Genomic DNA, 16326 nt, shown 5'->3' on the forward strand with positions numbered 1-16326 from the left:
GGAATAGAGTGACAATAAGGAAGGTGTCTCCTGCTGGAAAAGGACAAACATGGCAACATTTTTTCTGACCAAACATGCCTGTGAATCTCAGTTTGTGGTGTTTGCATAGCAGCCTGGTCTCACAGAATTCCGTGAAATGATCACGAACTGTTAACAACGCATTACGTGGTGGTGGAACGGAGTGTGTGAAAATTCCGTGTGGCCACCACGAAAACAATGCCAATGTAAAGTCAATGGCCCTCATTTATCAACCTAATGTAGAAACCAGCGCAGATATGAGCACAGAAATCATCTTACGACAGGCTTCACGTGTGATTCATCAAACGTTGGTATCACAGCAATCAGAACGTAAGAATGGTCGTACATTGATAAATGCAGCGGCTGGAAACGATCCTAATTTACATATCACGCCCCAATATATTCTGGGTTTTGAGGTATCGCCCCTACACGTAATCCGGCTGAGAAGCGGCACTTTTCAGAGGTGGAGATTGAAACCCTGATCTCTCAGGTTCATTTGCACTAACGTGTGTACTATCTGGCAGCCTGAAAACTGTAATAAAAGGCTGCAGAAAGAATGCGGAATGGAAAGAGATCACTGATGCAGTCAACAGTGTTGTCGTGGTAAATCGGACTCCAGCTGAAGTTTATTTAATTTATACATCCTTGACATATGTATGCTATAGTCCTAATAGTAATATACAGGCTTATATTGCAATCTCTTAGGCCTACACCTAACTATATTTAAATAAACACACAGTAGCAGAGTTTATGTGGTGTCTTTTATTTTACTCGTGCTTTTTTCATGAGTCAGAGCCAGGCAACAGCTGTGAGGGAGAGCGCGTGTCCTCCGCCCCCCTGGACCACCACCCCGACCCTGTCTCCTGACAGCAGAGGGGCTGGAAAAACAAGCCGAAATAACTCGGTCAATGGCAGAAATAAATCGTTCACTTGTGGCCATTAACGATACTTTAAAAGAAAAAACGAAAACCTGAAGAATAAATAAAAATGTTGTGCATCATCATGTTTCTTGTGTATCATTGCCAAACATAACACTATACCTTTTAAAAGCGAGGAATAATATCCTGTCTCCTTCGTATAGCCCCCAGTTGGAGCTGTGCTGGACTCTGCTCTCTGGGCATCAGAACATCTGGCTCCATCACCACATTTATGGTACCCTGTTTTCCTGCTCGATGTTGTGCAGAACCCCACAGGCTAAACAATGTTGCAGACTTAGGGTCCCCCCGCTGATGCAAGACAGAGCCATCTGCCTTTAATCAATCCGATGGAGCACTCCACCGTGGCCCGTGCACGTACGTGTGCACTGTTGTACCGGCGCGTAGGGGTCCTCTAAAAGAGCCAGATCTGCCATTGCTGATAAGTGATCAACTGATGACTTCTCCTTCTCCTGTTAAACTGATTATATGCTACACCGCAAGGCCACACTGACTCCAAAACTTGCGTACACGAGTTCAGACCAGATGTGAGATTTTATCGCAGCCTACGCTCACGTTCAAATTGATAAATGACTTGCTTTGCGTAGGAATCGGTGTAAACCCGTCCTACGCCTGTTTTAGGTCGTACGCACATTTCATAAATGAGGGCCAATGAGAAGATGACGTAGCATTAAGAGCGACTACAGTAGAGAGTAGTATGAAAGGCCGAAAATCCACATAGGGAGGTTGGTTGGGGGGGTGGATGGGTCAAACAACACAGGACTTTCACCCAGGAGATTGGGGATCATGTCCCACATGTCACGTTTTCTAAACCCAACTGTCCCGTTCTTCTTTTCCTAAACCCAACCGTCCCGTTCTTCTTTTCCTAAACCCAACCGTCCCGTTCTTCTTTTCCTAAACCCAACCCTCCCGTTCTTCTTTACCTAAACCCAACCCTCCCGTTCTTCTTTACCTAAACCCAACCCTCCCGTTCTTCTTTTCCTAAACCCAACCCTCCCGTTCTTCTTTTCCTAAACCCAACCGTCCCGTTCTTCTTTTCCTAAACCCAACCGTCCCGTTCTTCTTTTCCTAAACCCAACCGTCCCGTTCTTCTTTTCCTAAACCCATTGTTGTCCCGTGTGTCATGGAAACGTAAGCCCACCCACAACCTTTTCCTAAACTTAAGGTGCCGTGTTCATTTCACAGAATTCTTCCGTGGGCCCATCAAGGAATTTTTGGTGATTCCGTGAAACTGCCACAGATTTTGAGTTAAGGGGTCGTGTTCATTTCATGGAATTCTGTGAGATCAGGTTGTTGCATAGACTGTAAAATAAAAAATGACGAAATTTCCGACCCTGAAAAGTAAAGCCAATGTTGAAGCGCCTTCATATAAATTCATTATTTGATTGTATACATCTTACAGAAATGTGTAAAGTCATGTAGTTACTGAGTTTGTCCACTAGATGGTGATTGGTTTATACAGTGAAAAATGTCCCAAACACTTCAGATCACAATATCAAAAATGAGTTGATGTTAAATATTAATAATAATATTGGCTGATGTAAGCGTCAGAAACATCACAATGCCGAAACACACACACACACACACACAGGTTGCCACAAACTTACTTTTTATTAAAGATGCAGAGGAATATATAGGTTTCCTTCTGGCCCTGTCAAAATAAAAGCCTATTCAAATAATGTTAAAAATAATAAAGATGTTTTTGGGTGTCTTTAAAATCTTTTTATCCTGTAATGTTTCAGTCACACACACACACACACACACACACACACACACACACACATGTTTCAGTCCCTGTTTTACTTTGAATGTTAAATTGAAGTTCAGTAATTAAATGCTGTTTTCATCTCATCAAGTCTCATAATGTTCATTAAAGGGCCATACACATCAACACTTCCTGTTTACATCACCTTGTCATTTTCTGAATCATCCATCAGTTTTTGACTAACTCAATGCTTTACTGTTGGAACACTGAACCAAGGACGCTCTTGTAGTAAAGAGAGACTATTCTCCTCCGAAATACTCTCCCATAAGTGGTTTGTTCCAGCATCACTCTGACCTATATTGATGTTTGTAGTGGCGACGCCCTCTAGTGGCCGTAGTAGTTCTGATGGGAGCAAAGCAGGAAGTAAAGTGAGGAAGTAGAAGAGCGCCAAATGTCCAGTTAGCGAATTTACGAATCCTACTATGGCCACGCCAAGACCCGCCCTTCAATAGCATTTATTGGCCAGGCGTCCATGCTTACCCAAGATAACGTAACCCCATTTGTTCAGGTCATATCCTCTGACCAATCAGCTATCCTAACCTTAACCACTCGAGGTCAAATGCCTAACCCCAACCAATCAAGCTGCTTCGTAGGGCGGGTCTTGGCGCGGCCATAGTATATATTCGTAAATTTGCGTCCAGGTAAGGAGGAAGATTGGGGGGGGGTCAAACAAACACAGGACTTTCACCCAGGAGACCGGTGTTCATGTCCCGTTAGAAAAGAAAAGGACTTTAGGGAACTAACGTAGCTATGTCACGTTCTGCATCACATGGTAACCTCCAGGAAGTGAAGTCACATCTGATTTGAACCCAAACTTCCATCTTTTTACCAACTTAACTCAGTAGTTTTGGTGCCTAAATCTAACCAAACTGGGACCGTTTCACTAGAGTTGGGCATCGAGAACCGATTCCTACTTGGAATCTTTTTATTGGAAACGTTTGGAGGATTTGGTTTTCAAATCCAATCATCCGTTCCAAATTTAATATGCGCAACTTTTTGTTTCCGTAGCGGCCAGGCGCTTGTTGTGTTGCAGCCTTGGAGCACAGTAAGCGGAACTCTAGTGTGGCGTTATTTTACGTTGAAAAACCAGAAAAACTGCAAACCACCAATTGAATCAAAATAAAACTTTCCTCTTATTTGTGAAATAAGCATGTGACCCGACAACTCCAGCCTCAAAGATCAGGAATCAAGAATCACTTTTGGAATCAGAATTATTAAAATCCAAACGATGCCCAACCCTACGTTTCACAACGTTACAAGTTTAAAACCGCGACCGTTACCTTCTCTGGTTTAGATATGAGGATGTATTTCCTGCCACCACTAGGGGGTGCTAATTTAGGAAACGCTCCTGTGGGTCGGATTAGAGGGGGGGGAACAAACCACCGACATAAGAACGCTGGCGTGTGTTATTTAGCTTTAGCTTTGTAACAATTGGGAGCTATCATCTGAGATATGAACGTTGGCATGTGCTATTCAGGTTTGTTTTAATTGGGCGTCGTGGTGTTTTCGTGGCACGTCCTTGGGCCACTGCATCGCGTGCGTTAATTAGGCGTTGTAGTGTTTTCTGGCACCGTGGTAATTGGGCGTGATTGCGGCCTACTGTTTAGGCTTTTCAAATGGTGAGTCAGTCTGTGTATGGCTATCTTTGTTGTGCAGCTATGTGATTGGGTTTAGCTGATGAGCTTCTAGGCATTTAAAAGTATTGTGTAACATCCTGGTTGGATGCTTCCTATTGTGTAGTATCCTGACTTTGAGAAATATACATAATAATGTTTTCAGCTTTGTCGAAAATGTTTGATGGAGAGACATGTTTGAGTTTTGTGCACACATCTCATCAGAAAGCATAGAGGTTGAACTCTGAAAGCAGATTTTTACAGAAGTGTGAACCAGCCAATTCCAACACAAAAACAAACACTTCTGTGCTTCTTTAAAATCACAGCTGTCCTCTACAAAGATTGAATATCCATGACATTAATAAATCATATAAAGATGGATTTCATGCAAACGGGGCCACCAGTTGCTCTCAGCTGATTGGTGGCTCTCTCTGTCGGGACGTCTTCTTTGTCTTCGCACAGACTGACCTTCGACAAAGACCTCGGTCAGCCGGCGTCCACGCTGCGGCCTCGAACGCTGAACTGTTCCGGTGTTGTTGTTTATAAAGATCCTCTGACTGACACATCGAAAACTAATCTCAACACAACGCTACTCCTGCTCGGTCCCTAATGGAAACACGTACAACAAAGTGACATTAGAGGCATGCTACCAGCCGTTGTTACAACGCCCGCGGTCGCCGGTTCAAGTCTCCGGCGCGCGGGTGAAGGAGTGGAGAGCTGCTCCGTCTGAAAACGATGTGGTATTCTAGCTTTTTACACCCCAGCAGGACGCAGAGGACGAACATGAACGAGAACACAAACACGGCACCGCCGAGCGTTGAAAGGTGTCCGGAAAGGCAGCGCTCAAAAGGTTTTATCTGTCGTCGAGTTTGGGCAAGTCCACCGGCTCCTCGTCTTCGTCCTTGTCGTCCGGCGCTCCACCTATCAGCCGCTGGCGGGCGAAGTCTTCAAAGATGATGTCATCGTCGCTGAGGGAGGGAGAGGGTTGTAGTTACTTGAGTCTAAAATACCACTTGAGCATTAAAAACTTGTACATTTAGAACAGATAACAAACATGCGATAAATTTGCAATTAAATATTTTAAGCGTTTGACAGCCCTAATATGTATTTATATATATCTTTTTTTCAGGATAGTAGTTTATGGATCTGTTATTCTGTCTTGTTTCAAACTGAACTGAAGTGTTGTTCTGGGCAGGTAAATGAACACTGTGTGAGCGTGAAGTAATGAGCTGTAAAATGCAGCAGAGTTGCTGTCTGTGGGCTCACTCAGGAGTGGTTTTATGATGCTCTGTCTGCTGACAGCAGGATGAGCTTCCAGTTTACAGCGTGTTTCCTGCAGCGAGCATTAAGATGCATTAAGGAAGAGACTCTGGAGGCGAGGCCATCACAGATAATGCTTCAGCAGGCGGAGAGAAAAAGCTCTCTGCTTCCTGACAGTTTCTAAAGAGGCCGTAAAACACAGCAGAACCAAGGAGGGAGAGACAGGAAGACAGACGGACAGACAGACAGGGGGAGAGACAGACAGGCAGACAGACAGAGAGAGACAAGCAGACAGGCAGACAGAGACACACAGACAGACAGACAGACAGGCAGACAGACAGACGGCAGCTTACTTTGTGTCAAACTGGATCAGGTTTGTGTCGATGGGAGCTTCATCTGGAGCTGCAGCGAGAGAGAGCGAAGGTTAGAAGATGATCCCAGACGTTAACTGTCTACAGTGCAGTGCCTAGTGTGTTAATTAGCTTATTATGCTAATTACTCAAATTGCCGAAAATGCAACTTTTAGCAACCAAGCTTCATTTCATAACCCGTAGGGTCAGCAACCTCAACAGAAAAAGTCAAAAAAAACAAACATCATCAAAACATCGACAAAAAGTTGTTCAAAAAAGTGACAACAAATTGGGGGAAAAACATCAGAAAAAGCAACAAAAAAATTGACAAAAACATCATTAAAAAAAACGGCAAAAAATTGGAAAGAAACTGACAAAACAATTGGAATCAAATCGACAAAAACGTCGAGAAAAGTGTCGAAAAATAACAACTAAATGTTGAAATTTCGACCCAGAAAAACACAAAGTTGCAGGTCAACGGGAAGACAACACAAGGGTTAAAAGTTCATTTGAAACAACATTTCTGATACGTGAACTTGTTGTAAACACGACTCACCGTCTCTGTAGAAGGATTCTTCCAGCGGCTTCGGGTGCATCAAAGTGAACGGCAGCTCGACGGAGACATCGCTGAAAAACAAACCATTCGATGTACAGCAGGGCCAGCCCTTGGTATAGGCTGAATAGTCAAAATATATATAGACAAATGCTAGGTGCGCTGGCAGTCCACATGAGTAAAGAAAAGGTAATAGATAACAAAAACAAAGAATAAAGTGTCAAAAACGCCCGAAAAGCAACAAAAATGTCGCAGAAAATGTTGAAAAAAAGCGTACTTTTATTTTGACAACGTGACAAAAACTATGAATAAATAGTCAAAAACGTCGAACAAGGCAACAAAAAAACCAATAAAGCGGCAAAAATGTTGAAAAAAACGTTGAAGAAAGCATCATTTTTTTTATTTAAAAAAAAAACGACCAAAAAAGTATCAAAAATGTCGTCGAAAAAAGTCTTGAAATAGCGTCCAAATCGTCAAAAAAAACCCACCGACAAAAACTCTGTAATCTTGCCTAGGGCACCAAATTGGTTAATGCCGGATCATAAAAACACCAATAATAACAATCCACAGACACTTATCGTGAGACGTTCAGGTGACCGTTGTAAATCTCAGTGAGTTACCTCGCCGCCAGATCTCCCAGGAGCCTGAAATCAATACACATTTACATTACATGTCATTTAGCTGAGGCTTTTATCCAAAGCAACTTACAATTGCTATATATGTCAGAGGTAACACGCCTCTGGAGCAACTAGGGGTTAAGTGTCTTGCTCAGGGACACATTGGTTGATGTATCGCAGTGGGAATCAAACCTGGGTCTCAGGATGAATCACACATTCATTTCTAACCGTGAAAACTAAGAGCATCACTGCAGGGTAGAAACTACAATAAGAGATGTGCAACTCTTTGTAAACTAATCATCGGATTTAGACATACAGTATGTAGTTGTGAAGCCTTCTGCAAGATGAACAGAAACTTAAGATTCACACTGAAACTGAGCTCTCAAGTCATACTTAAATGTCACAGGGTAACGAACAAAGTCACAGGGTAACGACATACAGAATATTGAAATAACAGCAAAATATGTATTTTGATTCCAATTGGCCTTTAAAGCTCGTCTCAGCGGATAAGATATGATTATATGATAAAGAAGTTAAAGACAAAGTGCACTGACCCGCCTCGAGACACAACCAGCTTCACTTTGACTTTGTACGACACTATGATGCCAAGGATCTCCTTATTGGCTCCTTCTCTTAACCTGATCAAGACAGAAAACATTCAGTTTGACCAATCAGCACCTTCCTTCCTTCCTTCCACCCTTAAAGTGCTCATATTATGCTATTTTTCAGGTTTATAATTGTATTTAGAGGTTGTACCAGAATAGGTTTAATTTTCAAAAAACACCATATTTTTGTTGTATTGCACATTTCTGCAGCTCCTCTTTTCACCCTGTGTTCAGGTCTCTGTTTTAGCTACAGTTCAATCTTTGTTGGGAGTCGCACTTTCTCAGTAGCTAGGTAAGGACTACTAGCCAGTCAGAAGCAGAGTATGAGGGCGTGCCCTGACAATACCTAGGTAAGGACTACTAGCCAGTCAGAAGCAGAGTATGAGGGCCCTGACAGTACCTAGGTAAGGACTACTAGCCAGTCAGAAGCAGAGTATGAGGGCCCTGACAGTACCTAGGTAAGGACTACTAGCCAGTCAGAAGCAGAGTATGAGGGCGTGCCCTGACAGTACCTAGGTAAGGACTACTAGCCAGTCAGAAGCAGAGTATGAGGGCGTGCCCTGACAGTACCTAGGTAAGGACTACTAGCCAGTCAGAAGCAGAGTATGAGGGCGTGCCTTGACAGTACCTAGGTAAGGACTACTAGCCAGTCAGAAGCAGAGTATGAGGGCGTGCCTTAACAGTACCTAGGTAAGGACTACTAGCCAGTCAGAAGCAGAGTATGAGGTCGTGTCCTGACAGTACCTAGGTAAGGACTACTAGCCAGTCAGGAGCAGAGTATGAGGGCGTGTCCTGACAGTACCTAGGTAAGGACTACTAGCCAGTCAGAAGCAGAGTATGAGGGCGTGCCCTGACAGTACCTAGGTAAGGACTACTAGCCAGTCAGAAGCAGAGTATGAGGGCGTGCCCTGACAGTACCTAGGTAAGGACTACTAGCCAGTCAGAAGCAGAGTATGAGGGCCCTGACAGTACCTAGGTAAGGACTACTAGCCAGTCAGAAGCAGAGTATGAGAGCGTGCCCTGACAGTAGCTAGGTAAGGACTACTAGCCAGTCAGAAGCAGAGTATGAGGGCCCTGACAGTACCTAGGTAAGGACTACTAGCCAGTCAGAAGCAGAGTATGAGGGCGTGCCATGCTAGCAGCTAGGTGAGCATTATAACGTGTGTTCCAAAGTGACCACGTTTGTCTCTGAAGTAAAGGCTGGACTACAATAGAGCTGTTTGGAGCAGTTTGTGAACAGTGTTTTCTGTTGGAGATGGTAAGTCCCTTTGATATGTACTTTGGGCTTTTTCACTTTGTAAACCTATAACGTGCACAAAAAAATATATAACATTATAAAGGAAAGAGAAAAAGCCAAAAAGCATAATATGAGCACTTTAAAGGGCCACATACACTCTGAGACAGATGTGAACGCACGGTTCTGTTCGGATATGGAAAGTTAAATTGGCAAATTCAAATTTTCAACATTCTTCCTGTAACAGATTTAACAAATGTTCCTCCTATAATTAAAGACTTAATTATTCTTTAAGTGAGCTAATAATGTTACTATTGTACCTGAAACATCCCTCAAATTCCCCAAAATATCTCCAAAATATTCTCCAATCTGGCTGTACACTCTTAAGGGCCACTCTCACTTTTCCCCTTAAGTATGATGTCAGAATTTCCCACTTTCCTACAGACCTGGAAGGCATCAAGACTGCTGTTGGACTCACAGTGTGCTGGAGGCCAAGTTGGTGTCCTCGTGCTTCAGTTTTCCGTCTAGAGCGAGGCCTCGTTTCTCTCGGTTGTTTGCCAGAAACGGAGTGAGAGTAAAAACCTTGCAGAAAGTCGAACTGGGAGCGACGACGTCACTGAAGACGGAAACAAACGAAACATGAACCCAGATGTCAACTTCTGACTTGATTCACTTCAAATTATTCAAACTGGGGTACCAATGCATTATGATGATATGATGGTGTCTGACCATTAAGAGCTTTGTTACGCAGTGAAAAAAGGCTGTTCTTGAAGATAGTTTCACGTGGGCGTTAAAGGATATATCCTCATAAAAGATAACTTTATCAAAGACAAAGATAAGTGTAGCTATATCGTTGGTAAAGTAGCTTCGGAGGTGTTTGGGGCCAAGTGCAATAATTTCACAGAACTGATTCTTCTGATGTCTGATAGGTCACCTCAATGGTTTATTTCGGGTCAGGAAAAGAAAGGACAGTGAATAAGTGTTCAACTGTTCTTCAAGGTAAAAGGTACTCCTGCCTGCTTCTCCCATAGACAGTAAAATAAATGGACACAGAGACGCCACAGACTTCGACGGAGACCAGTGACGTCTCTTTCCCGGTGATGGCTGAGCGTTACTGAGCAGCCTCCAACTGAGCTTGAAGACGTAGATGTGACGTGAGCAACCTGTCTGAAAGTTGGAAGTCTTCTGGTAGCTGTGCCAAGAGAAATCTCAATCATTCCCAATCTAGCAGAGACGGAGAGCGTAGGTATATGTAAGGAGATAACATAGACACAGGCTCATTATTGATCACTAAAATGATAGTTAACATTAGTCATTACACTTAAACAGCTGATGGAAGTCCAAACTGCCTGAGAGCTTCTCCTGTACTATACGGTAACTCCTCTACTATGAGACAGGAAGTCTCGTGGTTATGACCCAATCGTTAGCCTATTGTTATAAAAACGTCTGCTACGGAGCCATAACGTGAGCTACAAGGTAATGGAGCCTTTTATACATTGTCGTGTTTCTTTAGGAATTAACAACGGACAAATAGAGTCTTTAAACGCTTCAGATGTAAAGGTATTCTCTGTCAAAGTGACATCAGAATGAATGGCAGTCAATGGGATGCTAGCAGAAGGTGATGGGTTGGTAGACTCAGAATCTCCCCATAGGAGGTACACTTTCCAGATGCTCGCTTACCCCCTTGGCTTCTCCGAACCTGCAGGAGAAGCCAGCTACGTCCTCTTTAGCGCTCCGCTAACTTGAATGGGCATTAAATGATTTAATGGTGCTGCTCTTCTAGACTTTCCAAATGTTATCGGACCAAATGGATCAAATTATGACAGTGAAACAAGTCATTTCGCGGGGGTTGTGATGCTCAAAAAAATGTATCTGCTGATTTACAGACGTCTCTTTCTCCATGTAAGTCTGAGGGAAACTGTATTTTTGGGCCAGAGGGCATCACGAGACGGACACGGGAGTTGTAGTTCCACTATGTCCAATTTCTTCAAAGCCCGGTGCACTTCCTGGAGGCTTTCTTCTCCAAAGTGGGGGCGTGCCGACCGCCATCTACTGCAGGTAATAAACTGACTTTAGAGAAGTAGCTCACAACCCCACTTCAAAACATCATCTTCAACTTTTCCTTTAAAGAAATATTTTATATAAACTTAGCACAAAAAGTAAGGACATTTTTGTTTGGTAGATTATTTCTCTGTGGTAACAATGCTTTTTGGCAATAAATCTTATACTGTTGGAAAGCCTGTTTAGTTCCCTTTCAAAAGGTGCCCCATTTGTAAGGAACATGCATTTGTGGGATGAGCAGCAGCGCTGAGTATGTGGGTTGCAGCAAAGAAAAATTGGCCAAATCTTCTCTGCCAATGCCAAACAGCTTATTCTGCTAATGACTCGTTTGGTGTTTGGTGGATTGGATGATTGAAGTTTGAAGAAACAAAACATATTGGCAACTTAACAATTTATTAATTTCACAAACAGGAGCCTCAGTAGCGTGTGGAAGAACCAAACACAGCCACAACAGCCTGGCACCTCCTCCTCATGCTGGTCACCAGCCTGGTCACACACTACTGTGGGATGGCATCCCATTCTTCAACCAGCAGTCCTGGTTGAAGAATGGGATGACCCCATTGAACACTTGTGGGATCAGCCTTGGCGTGCTGTTCGTGCCAGAGTGACCAACACAACCACGTTGGCTGACTTGCGACAAATGCTGGTTGAAGAATGGGATGCCATCCCACAGCAGTGTGTGACCAGGCTGGTCAAATGCATGTTCCTTACAAATGGGGCACCATTTTAAAGGGAACTAAACAGGCTTTCCAATGGTATAAGATTTATTGCCAAAAAGCATTGTTACCACAGAGAAATAATCTACCAAACACAAATTTCCTTACTATTTGTGCTAAGTTTATATTAAATATAAGTGTTGGGAGAGAAAGTGTTGTTTAAACCGAAGCAGAGAGAAATGAAACTGACTCTGACTCCTCGGTGGCCACCGGACATTTGTACTGCGCCGTGTTGAACAGGCAGATGTCTGCGTGCTGTCGCACTGTGGAAACACAAACCAGTCAATCAATAACACAAACTGCTGCACAGATCGACAGAGAGAGAGCGAGAGAAAGAGAGAGAGAGAGAGAGAGAGAGAGGGAGAGAAGGAGAGAGATCAGCTACCTGAGATCTTCATCTTCTTCACGGTCTTGTTGGTGTTGTTGGTGACGTGGACGTTAACACTGATTGGCTCCCCGTGGTAATAAATCTGAGAGAGAAACATATATTTGTACTCAACTACACCTCAGAGGTAAATATTGTACTTTTTAAGCCTGATTTATGATTGTACGTAGGCTCTACGCAGAAACGGAGAAATAAAGTGTCTCCCCTGTTCTTTCTGACCACAGTGGGAAATCTGGAGCAGGAAAAGTTAATCCTCTCCTTGATTTCATGTTGTTTATGGAAAAGGAGAACCAGGAAATGAGTCGGGGGGACATGTGCGTGTGCGTTACCTCTTTGTCCAGAGTGTGTGTGTGTGTGTGTGTGTGTGTGTGTGTGTGTGTGTGTGTGTGCGTGCATGTATTAGCTTTTTGTCCAGAGTGCGTGTGCATGTGTTAACCTCTTTGTCCAGAGAGGCCTCCAGGTGCAGAGGTTTGTCCGACATCAGGAACTGTCTGGTGGTTTCTGCCGTCGGCTGAGGACCGGATTTCTCCGGAGCGTACTGCACCTTCCGGATCACCAGACGCACCGAGTTCCTGCAACCACAACACAGAGGCTAACACTGCTACTGCTAATAATACTGCATCATAGGTCACAGCCCAATGGTCCCACAGCCCAATGGTCCCACAGCCCTATGTTCCCACAGCCCAATTGTTCCACAGCCCTATGGTCCCACAGCCCTTTGGTCCCAAAAAAAAAAATCTTAGAAATGTGGGAACTCCCCGCTAACACTGCTAACCAGAGCTGACCCTAACCAATGCAGTGCCTTAGGCAAGATTCCAGCTGTTTTTCTTGACCAAAAATCCATGTAAGGTTGGGGTGGTGGATGGGTCAAACAACACAGGACTTTCATCCAGGAGACCAGGGTTCATGTCCCTGTTCTTGTCCCGTGTGTCACTGAAATGTACATTTGTTACAAAATGTACATTTCAGTGACACGCAGGACAAGAACAGGGACATGACACACCCACCCATCATCTTCTCCTAAAGCTAACCGTTTCGTTCTTGTGTTGCATGTCAGTCAAACGTACATCCCGACCCAGAGTGTCAAAAAGGGACGCAAAAGGAGACTTTTTGCGTCAATGACAAATGCCAAAGATACTTGACCATTTAGTGACACTTTCTGGCGTGATGGAAGTGAGAACGGGTTGCTTTTCTCAGTCTTGACACTCACTGGTCTTGGTGATGACTCGGCACTCGCCAGACCCTCCTCCACAGCGCTGCGGAGGAAGGTCTGGCTAGTCCACATAACATTCTGGGATGGGAGAAAAATGTGCTCTGGTTTATTGGCATTTCTTTAAACCAATCACAATCATCTTGGGTGGTGCTAAGCTCCGGACGGAGCCACGGTGCCTCTGCTAAATAGTCTCAGGAAGGAACTTGTTTTGGTGGAACATGTGTACGTTCAAAAGTAGTTTTAGTCGTGCAAAAGAAAACTCAGATTGGACAGATAGTCTAGCTAGCTGTCTGGATTTACCCTGCAGAGATCTGAGGAGCAGTTAACCATAGTCCTCATGAATCCACCGGAGTTTAAAATTACAACACAAAGGAAGAGGAAGGGGATGGACATCCAACCGAAAAGAAGGACATCCGGCACCAGAACACTCTCCTCACTTTTACCTTTTATGGATCTTTTCTTCAACGTTTTCTGCACAGAAAGCTTTCACCTCGAAGTCGACTCCGCAGGCCTGAAGACACACAAATGTTCATTTATTTCCTTAGTTTTTTGGCTCAGTAGGGTGAGCGAGGCGTTGAGGAGGACGTGAACACGTCTTTACCTTCCCGGTGTCTTCGGGGCCCGGCTGCAGGGTGACGGAGCACGGCAGGTTCAGAGGAATCTGAAAACACACGGAAGGAAGAAAAGACCTTTAAATTAGGGGATGTCATCGTGTCAAAAAATGTAGAAAGAGTAGAAAAAACATCAAAGAGAGACAAAACATTCAATAAAAGACACGAAAATATCCGGATGACGGAAGACGGCAGGTTCAGAGGAATCTGAAAACATGAAGGAAGAAAAGCCGGACTATTTCATCTCTGGGTGGCATTGAAAGGGTCAAAACCCTCTGAGGTCTGAGAGCATTTTCACATATCTTCTTAAAGCGTAACTCTCGCCAAAATGCAACCTAGGGTCTTTTTGTGAATATACCCGAGTCAAACTTTTATTTAAAAGCATATTTGGGACGGAAGCGCCACTTTTAAGATTTGCCGTTTTTTCGTTTTTCAGTGAAATGGCCTTTTGAATGGGGGTGCTAGGGGAACTTTTATGCTAGCCTTTTAAAACACTAAGAAGGCTCGACACAACATGAAACTTTCCTCGAAGTATCACCAGGGGCTCTACACATGAACTCAGCATTGACAACATTGTTTGTGTACCCAGAGTTTACTAAAAAAAAGGTTTTGAGCAACTCACGTTAGCAGTTGTTGTTTACGCTATCCGCCATTTTCCCAGTCAAAAATAGGTGATCTCTGAATGCGAATGAACGGACTCCATAGGAGGAAATGTCATTCTTATACGAGGCTCCTTTTTCAACTACAAGGTCAATATTGTGTTTCACTAACGACAAAACACCGAATTATCCGTGCATTTATATGGAACTAAGCTTTAGGAGCTTTCCATCTTTACTCTCCTCCCTCGACTATTTTTGACTGGCTCGATAGACGGCGACCGGAAGAACAACAGCTACGGTGAGTTGCTCAAAACCTTTCTTTTTAGTAAACTCTGGGTACACAAACAATGTTCTCAGTGCTTTCGGTGTAGAGCCCCTGGTGATACTTCAAGCAAAGTTTCATGTTGTGTCGAGCCTTCTTAGTGTTTTAAACATAGATATTTTGAGGCTAGCATTAAAGTGCCCCTAGCTCTCCCATTCAAAAGGCCATTTGACCGAAAAACGAAAATAGGGTAAATCTTAAAAGTGGCGTTTCCATCCTAAATATGCTTTTAAATGAACGTTTGACTCAGGTACATTCACAAAAAGACTCTAGGTTGCATTTTGGCGAGAGTTACAGAATCAGAATGGGTTTTATTGCCAAGTACGTTTTTTAACACATACAAGGAATTAGTTTTGGTGTTGTTGGTGCACATCACACATTCTCTAGATGGAATATTAAACAATATAAGTATAGGTATAAACAATATAAGTATATGTACACAGTATGTATTAAATTAAAAAATAAAGATAGAAATAAAAAAAAGAAAATAAAGAGCAAAGAGCATTACAGCAGAGAGAGAACAGTGGCATGAAGGTGGAGAGTCAGGGTGCTTTCCGGGCCTTGTTAATAAGGCTAGTGGCGGAGGGGAAAAAGCTGTTCATGTGACGTGAGGTTTTGGTCCTCATGGACCTCAGCCTCCTGCCAGAGGGGAGTGGCTCAAAGAGTTTGTGTCTGGGGTGGGAGGGGTCAGCCACAATCTTTCCAGCACGCTTCAGAGTCCTGGTGGCGTGAATCTGATTGGCGGCAGATTGCAGCCAATCACCTTCTCTGCTGACCGAATGACACGCTGCAGTCTGCCCTTGTCCTCGGCTGTGGCAGCAGCGTACCAGATGGTGATGGAGGATGTGAGGACAGTCTGCCCTTGTCCTCGGCTGTGGCAGCAGCGTACCAGATGGTGATGGAGGATGTGAGAACAGTCTGCCCTTGTCCTTGGCTGTGGCAGCAGCGTACCAGATGGTGATGGAGGATGTGAGGACAGTCTGCCCTTGTCCTTGGCTGTGGCAGCAGCGTACCAGATGGTGATGGAGGATGTGAGGACAGTCTGCCCTTGTCCTTGGCTGTGGCAGCAGCGTAAAGATGGTGATGGAGGATGTGAGGATGGACTCAATGATGGCTGTGTAGAAGTGCACCATCATTGTCTTTGGCAGGTTGAATTTTTTCAGCTGCCGCAGGAAGTACATCCTGATGTTCAGCTCCCACTTGAGGTCCTGGGAGATGATAGTTCCCAGGAAGCGCAGGTGGGGCTGTCCACAACCATCTCCACTGTCTTTAGAGCATTGAGCTCTAGCTTGTTTTGATTGCACCAGGTCACCAGGTGGTCAGCCTCCGACCTGTAGGCGGACTTGTCTCCATCAGAGATGAGTCCGACGAGGAAGGTGTCTTCCGCAAACTTCAGAAGCTTGACGGACTGGTGACTGGAGGTGCAGCTGTTGGGGTACAGGGAGAAGAGCAGGGGGGAAAGAACGCAG

General features: G+C 44.1%; 1 protein-coding gene across 1 annotated transcript; it reads right to left on the bottom strand.

Moving 5' to 3' along the window:
- Positions 1–3954: 3954 nt before the first annotated feature.
- arrb1 (arrestin, beta 1) lies at positions 3955–12678 on the bottom strand. Its single transcript, XM_078247276.1, has 8 exons — positions 12549–12678; positions 12113–12197; positions 11918–11990; positions 9429–9566; positions 7666–7749; positions 6489–6568; positions 5945–5993; positions 3955–5299 (listed from the first exon to the last, which is right to left on the bottom strand). The coding sequence occupies exons 1-8, from the start codon at positions 12591–12593 to the stop codon at positions 5185–5187; spliced, it is 669 nt and encodes a 222-aa protein (XP_078103402.1). The 5' UTR covers positions 12594–12678; the 3' UTR covers positions 3955–5184.
- Between the last annotated feature and the right edge of the window lie 3648 nt (positions 12679–16326).

Source organism: Sander vitreus, chromosome 3, assembly GCF_031162955.1.
Source record: "Sander vitreus isolate 19-12246 chromosome 3, sanVit1, whole genome shotgun sequence".
In the NCBI taxonomy this organism is placed as follows: Eukaryota; Metazoa; Chordata; class Actinopteri; order Perciformes; family Percidae; genus Sander; species Sander vitreus.